The 7,500-nt window shown below is 40.3% G+C and overlaps 1 protein-coding gene across 24 annotated transcripts in view; it reads right to left on the bottom strand.

Annotated features, from left to right (window-relative positions):
- Positions 1 to 5,572: 5,572 nt before the first annotated feature.
- Positions 5,573 to 7,500, bottom strand: part of LOC138052371 (uncharacterized) — a 13,049-nt gene continuing 11,121 nt past the window's right edge. For 6 of the 24 annotated variants that reach the window (XR_011133052.1, XR_011133055.1, XR_011133050.1 and 3 more), the window contains 2 exons: positions 7,442 to 7,500; positions 5,573 to 5,921 (listed from right to left, as the gene is read on the bottom strand). The exon at positions 7,442 to 7,500 is cut by the window's right edge and continues 35 nt beyond it. Coding sequence is in view for 17 of the 24 variants with exons in the window: in XM_068898835.1 (XP_068754936.1) it covers positions 5,872 to 5,921; positions 7,442 to 7,500 (109 nt within the window). In the remaining 7 variants the exon portion in view is untranslated. Of the gene's footprint in view, positions 7,144 to 7,441 lie in introns of all 24 variants that reach the window. The other 18 variants (XR_011133051.1, XM_068898836.1, XR_011133056.1 and 15 more) reach the window with 14 other exon arrangements.

Genomic DNA, 7,500 nt, shown 5'->3' with positions numbered 1-7,500 from the left:
CTACACTCAGTTTGAAACTTTGAAAGTAGTGCCGTGGTTTTGAGAATGTTAATGAGCCATCGTAGAAAATGAAATATCGACTGTTTTAACAGATAACATATTAGATAACTTCCACCGGAAACCCGCCTTCTCTGTTGCGGTGAAATTACGTTAAGCAAACTGATTTCTTACTGACAGTAAGTTCAAACTCATTAATAATTCATGAGTGTAACAACCTATCCAAACACCGATAAACAGTCACGTGTATGAACTTTATATCTTGATAAAACAATCCTCGTTAGTATTCTTTATATAAAGAATACTAATAAGGCATAGCTTGTTTTTCTTGTATGCTAAACATTACTTCAAAGATTCAGAAGAGTAAAAGACTCGAGCCTCTCAGAAGGTATCCGACGAGACTACGAGGCAAGGCTTGCTAGCTGTGGAAATCAAATTTTAAAAGTAGTCAACGGAGGTACATTTACTCAACGCATTCACTGAAGGTGTACCCGTTTTGAAATCTATGCTACTGAAGACCTTTATACTCCAGATCTGTGGTAAAACGCCAAAACATTGATACCTTCTGACACAACTCTCTATCTGGTACCCAGCATTTTCCCTTTGTGCAATCAGTCCCGAAAGGTTTGGGAATGTATATTCTGTGAACTGTACGTCAATGTACGGAATTGTCACGTGAGTTTTTGGTGGACTAAATTTCAATCTTTTGTTTGCCGGAAACATGCTGCCAAATCTCTCCATTACGTTATCTTTAAAAATTATTCCACAAGCGCGCGTTGTCTATGAGATGATAGATAGCCAGCGAGGAGGGTAGCGCCGAGTTGGCTATAATCATCTTATCCAACAAGCGAGAGTAGAATAATTGTTTTATTAAAAACGTCCACAAATTATCGATAAATCTTCCCTACTTAATTTTGTAAAAACGAAATATGCGTAGGGCACGGTTTAATATCTTTTACTAAATTCTCAACCTCGGATAATGCAATTCTCGTGCTCTGATTGGCTCACTCAATCTCGGTTATCAGCTCATATACCTTATTTTGACCTTATAAGGTAAATGATTGCACTTAGCGTTGCTAAAGTAAACATTTTTGCGCCAGAAGCGAAATTTCTCGTGGTATAAAGCAAAAAAAAGAACGTTTTTGTGGAAAGTTTGGATCAATTTCGAAGCTTAGAAGTACGCGAAAAGGTAAGAAATGTTTTTGTGACGAGCCTGCGTCTGTCTGACCATTGGGTATTACACAACACCGCATCTTCAAGTTTTTTCGATTTCGCTAGGATTTTGTCCCTTTTTCGCTCGTGTTTCGTACTTCCAAACTTTTGGAGTTTAAGGAATGTAATAAAACAATCATTCCATTCGCGCTTGTTGGATATGAGACTGGCTATAGCCAACTCATATCCAACGCGCGCTCATGGAATAATGCTTAAATATACCACGATGGCTAAGCCAATCAAAACTCTAGAATTGCATTATCCAGTGGTCTAGTTTTTAATTAACAATTAGTGGAGGTGGCTCGTGCTGGATATTACACGAGCCGCCAAGCGGCAGGGTAAATGTCCGCCACAACTAGCCGAGTGTATGCTAAAACAGTGAGATAATATAGCACCAAAAGATGATTTTAACTCAACTACAACGATTACAATATTTTCGGGCGCAAATCCAGCGCTAGCTCCACCTCTCTTTACGACAATTGTATATTCCCTTTTACAGAACAAACATCAGAAAGTTGTCTCCCACTATTATTGGACGTTATTTTTGGAATGATCTTCCCCTTTCTATCCGCTCTAGGCATTCTAAAAAACTTTTTGAGAATTCCCTTTTCAGTCATTACTCATCCCAATACTAATAAAATTAATGCTGATTGACATGGTTGCTTTATTTTGCTCATATTTAATTTATATATTGCTTTTATGCATGTGTGTGTGTATGTGTGTACTGTGTGTCTTATTCTTTTGTATCCACTTAATTAATTAAGTAATTTTTATATGTTTCCAACTTTTAGGGCAAGGTATTAGTTTAACTATTTTTGCCCTGTTCTCACTAAGTCTTGATTAAACTTCTCTGTAAACCTGTTTATGTTTTAGAGAATAAACTTCTATTCTTCTAATGAAATGCGCGCAGCAGGATTTTCCTTTTCATCAATCCTGGTGTCTCGTGGCGTTGCCGGTTTTGTTTAAGATGTAGATAGCAACTGGTATTTTTGGCGTTTGCTAACTTTACCATATTTGCGTTCGACGTAGGAGAACGTATACCGTGATTTACGTCGTTGATCAGTCCCACGGGTATCAATCAGAAGCCAGGCCGTTTCAGCTTTTCGATGCTACACACGAAGGCGTCTTCGAAGACGCACTAAACTGGATAGTTCGTCCAGACGAATTATGCGTCTTGCGCCCGTCTTTATACTAGACGAATTTAACAGACGCAGAAAAAAATGTTTGCCTAAGTTCGTCCCAGACGAGTTATGCGTCTCATATAGTTGGCCCCGTCTTTACACTAGACGAATAACACGAGAGACGCATAATTCGGCTTGGCTTGATTATGCATCTCTAGTATAAAAACGGCCAATGATGCACATGTCGCTTATGGTTCAGGTTCAACCTTGTCGACCTTCATGTTCTTTACAAATATTGGAACTTAATAGCGTGCGTTTTCAAATTAAATTGACGAGAAAATTTTAAAGTCTACAGTTAAATTCATGTAACTGAACGGGGAAGAAAAATTTTAATGCCGTATCCCACAACCGCGCGCGGCCTTAGGTGTTGTTTCCAAACTCCCTACGGTATCTCTATCGCCAAAACTCAACAGATCATTCTGTGTCTACCACAAATAACTTTCCTGTGACAAGTCCTCTCCTGAATGTATATTAAGTGCGATTTAGTCGCAGGCAACTAGCAATGTGTCTAGACTACGAGCAGTCTCTTTCGCCGCTTAGTCGAGCGCAAGGAGAAGATAGGCACGAGATACGCTGTTACTGAATGAACATTCAAGTAGACCCGACGAGATCAAACCTCGCCTCTGCCATGTTGAATTCTGAAATACGGTCGCGTGCGGTTGTGGGATACGGCGTTAAAAATTTTATCCCCAGTCCTCCGAATTACGTCACCAGATCACCTGGAAATGGAAGCGGAAATGTCTTTCTCCTCTATCCCAAATAACGCTCAGATCCTTCTCCTTGCGCTCGACTAAGCGGCGAAAGAGGGACTGCTCGGATCTACAGTAGAGAGCTTTAGATTCTAGGACGAGGACGCGAATGAGTACGAGATTTGACCGTCCGATTTTAGCGAAAATACTTAGGAAATTTAAAACCCGGACGATTAATCTTACTCTTTGTTTGCAGTATAGGTTCTTCAGTTATTCTTATTGCTGGTAACTGAACTTTTTTTCTGATCAAGGAATGCCAAAACTGTTACCGTGTTGTTGACTTGTTTTGACACGACAACACTTTTGCAAATCTCGAACTAAAATGACGACGGTATCAAGTTTTTCCCGCCAAAATGACGCAGGTTTGCGCGCGCTCACTGTTGTTCTGAGAAAATCTCGTACTCGTAGTCTTTCTCGTCCTAGAATCTAAAGCTCACCTTCAACCATTTATGCGCACACCTCTCAGACCACGTTATGGCGGGACAATTGTCGCATGAACCTAGTTCAACAGCCCATCTCCGAGTTGCTGCATGCCTCAGTTCCAAAGCGAGTCCTGGTGCACAATCATTCAAATGCAAATGAGTTGAGTATTCGTATGCAAATCAAACTCATTTCCTTTACAATAGTTGAGCACCGAGACTCACTTCGAAACCGAGACAAACAGCAACTCGGAAATGGCCCATTAATGGCCTGGCTCCGCACGAATCTCCTATTCGCTACTATTATCAATCCCATAATAAAGTTCATTTTGGGGGGAAGAGGGGAGTTAATTTGCATTAAAACAATGGTTATCCAGTTCACTGAAGCATGATACAGTCATAAGAGTAAATAACCCGTATTAAGTGTTTTCACGTGACGTCACGGTGTACCTAAACAATGGAACGGAGGCCATGTTGGTGTAGCCAACTAGTCCGGGAATTGAACTCAATTGTCATGGAAACGTTTTCTTTTGTTTGCCCGCGTACCTCTTGTTGAACACAACATTTGATCGGCTTTATAGTGTCGTACTTCCTATTGTTTTCTGTGCTAAAACCATTGTTATCTTTGTTCGTTCTATTGCTCTTTCGGCCAATCCAGAAGCCTTTTCAACGAGGTACGACACGACCCTTTTGTTTCGGTGAGAAACACGCGAGTGAAAACACTATTGTTTTCATGTAAAGAACCCCCAAAACGTATTGCATTATGGGATGCGGGAAATAATGAATACAGACACTGTCGCTCAGTGGTAGAGCGTCCGAACTGGTAATCGGAATTGTAGGTTCTCCGAGCATCCTCAAGTCAACATCGAAGAATTCATCTCTTCATTTAGCCGTATTAAAAAAAACAGTAAGTGGGAAAGGCGTAAATTGGAAGCTGTCCTTGCTTGAAACTCTAGCAATTGATGAAGATTCCTGTCACAGTTTCAAAGCTTCCTTTAAACAGTCCCTTCCCGCAGTCCATTTCTGTCCTTTCCACACGTGATTAGCAGTTCCCCATTCTGTCGGAATTGTGCGAATTGTCGTATTTCTCGATTTCATCATTATAGATATTAAATTGATTATCAACAGTTGGGAACATAAGCAGCATCGAGAGAAGAAAGATAACCCTTCTCTGTTCCCATTAAAAGGTAACGATGGTCCAGAGCACTTTTACTAGATCTCTTAAATTAAGCCCTTACTCTCTAGGATGAGCTAGGAAAAAAAGAAGAAAACCAAAGAGGGGTGGAGCGGATAAAGAATGGCAGGGGGGGGGGGGGGGGGGGTACGAGAGTACGGTTACTCGGGACACCTGCCGTGGTCAAGTACCAACAAACTGAACGAAAAGTGCCCAACCACAAACCATCAAGTGGGTTCATAAGAGACCTTCGGTTTGATTTGCCAGCGAAGAGTCCGGCACATTTCTGAACGCAAGTGTCTTCAGTAAGCCGAACTGAAAACCCTCTTGTACGCGCAAGTCTGTTTCTAGAATTACAACAGAATTAACTATTGGAGGGGTAATGTGAAGTGCTAGTTTTTTAGCCATGTAAACCATGTAAACGTTAGCCCTACCAATGGATTGGGCCCACACAAGGACAAGGTTAGTCGGAGATACTAATTGAACCCACGACCTTCGGGTTAGATCACCGCTGCTCTACCGACTGAGCTACAAGGTCAGACGGGCGCAGGTCGTGGGAACTTAAGATGTCAATTTACGGCAATGAATATAAGTACAAGCAAGACTTACGTTTTTGCAAACGTTGGCCGTGTAGCACTTATATTTCAGCAGAATTGACTATTGGAGGGGTAATGTGAAGTGCTACTTTTCTATCCATGTAAACCATGTGAGCATTAGTGTTGCTAATGGGAATTGGGCCCACACAAGTGCTACACGGCCAACGTTTGCGAAAGACGTCACCCTTCTCTGTTTCTAGAAAAACGACAAGCGCCAGATTGCAGACTAGAACGAAAGAATCGGTCTCATTGAAATTCTCATTTTATTTTCAATCTGAACTTTCCATTTTGTTTTTCAGTACACCATCAGCCAACAACAATGTACCTATTCTATTCTCGTTTTGTTTCAGAAACTCTTCCATTCCTGGAAGTGAAAAGGTACTTCCCACAAAATATTGCCTCAAGACAACCAGTTGCAAAACTTAGAGGTGATCAAAATGTCACAAAATTAACTAAAAATGGTTACAATCGCGTGCATCACAAAGCAAAGACAACCACAGACAGCAGCACTGATCTATCCCCTCTCTGATTCCGTTGGTACATTCAAAGACATACAGTAAGCTCCTCACAGACAGCACACAGTGTAATTCTTCCTGCCAAATAAATTACAAGTTTCAAAATTCAGGCACATGGGTATAGGAGTAAATTACGGCCTTGGTCCATCTGTCAACATTTTAAAACTGTCAATTACTTTCAAGTATTTAAGGACTACCAAACCGTCTCTATGGACCCTTTCAAGTAGTCATTTGTCGAATTCTTTTAACTCTACAGTAATCCATCCTTTTTTTGCCACGTGTGTTCTATTTAACATTCCTTTGTATGGTTTGACCCAAAACCATATTTGGTAAATCACGCGTCTTTTACACGTTAACTTTAAAACCAGAAACTTGAAATGTTGGATCCATGAATTCAACTTAAACCATGATGAAAGTTTTAATGCCTTACAAGCATTACAAAGGATTTTTTTTTTTTTGCCATTTAAAACTTTCAGCTGCTATAAGCCTCATCTGCGAGCAGTCTCTGATATCAGGCCTCAGTTGTTTTAAAGTGCTACTATGACCAAAAAAATTTTTGGATTCAAAACTATCTTAACTAAACAGCAAGTGACCCAAGTTTTAAGCCTTGATTTCAAAAGAACACCTGTTTATTTTACCCGGAATTTTCCTATGGTCCGCCATTACTAATTTTAAAATCTTGAGAGAGCTGGATCGAGGAGAAATGACGTCAAGGACTCGTTAGTTTAAGAATGCAATAGAGGTTTTGCCCGGCAGCCATGTTGCATGGCAGGAACAATAGATTCTTTTTCCTATGGTACAAATGTTCTTTCTAATGGAAAACATTTTCATTGCTCCTGCCATGCAGCATGGCTGCCGTGCAAAACCTGTATACATGTGTATGCGGCTGACTTAATAATGTAGCACCAGAGTTTCGGGCTTTCAGACTTTTGCATATATAATAAGCAGCATTTACACGCTGAAATTTTAAGCAAGTGAGTAACTGACGCCACTTTTCCCTAGATCCAACCCTCTGACGTCCAATCCGTCAGTTTGGAACGCCAGTAATGGCGGAACGTGAAATCCAAAACTTACACTCAAAGTAAACAACCTTTGGATAAGTCTAGTGTTGAGCACTCACGCTTTCAAATCCAAAGAAAAAAAGGAAGCGATTTTTATATCATAGTAGCACTTTAGTCAATTAAGATGGGATAACTTCAACTGGTTCTCTTAATGCTTTCCCATCTAAGAGTTATACTTACAGATTTTACTCTGGCTAACGTCTGATGACTTTACTTGCCATGGGTTTAATGTCTGGAGTCTAAAAGGTAGGATTTCATGGATGCTTTGTAATGACCCAAATTCAAATTATGTTCTGTCTGATCAACCCATGAAGAGCACTTGGCTTATAAACTGGGCTTTAGGATTACCACCACCACCAAAGAGAAAAAAAAAACTAACGAGACAGACAGGGACATGCAAAATCAGATAATACATGCAATACCTCATCAGCACCTTTTTAACAATGCTTAAAGTTTTTTGTATTTTCATCCTTTAATGCATGTACTGGGAAATAAAAAGGCAACTCTTGGAAGAATAGAATGAAAATCATTCCTTACCTTGGATACCGGATGCTGGAAGGAAGACATAATATATAATCATTTCCTGGAAGAATGGA

Source organism: Montipora capricornis, chromosome 6, assembly GCF_036669925.1.
Source record: "Montipora capricornis isolate CH-2021 chromosome 6, ASM3666992v2, whole genome shotgun sequence".
Lineage (NCBI taxonomy): Eukaryota > Metazoa > Cnidaria > Anthozoa > Scleractinia > Acroporidae > Montipora > Montipora capricornis.
This window is presented reverse-complemented; position numbering and strand designations above follow the sequence as displayed.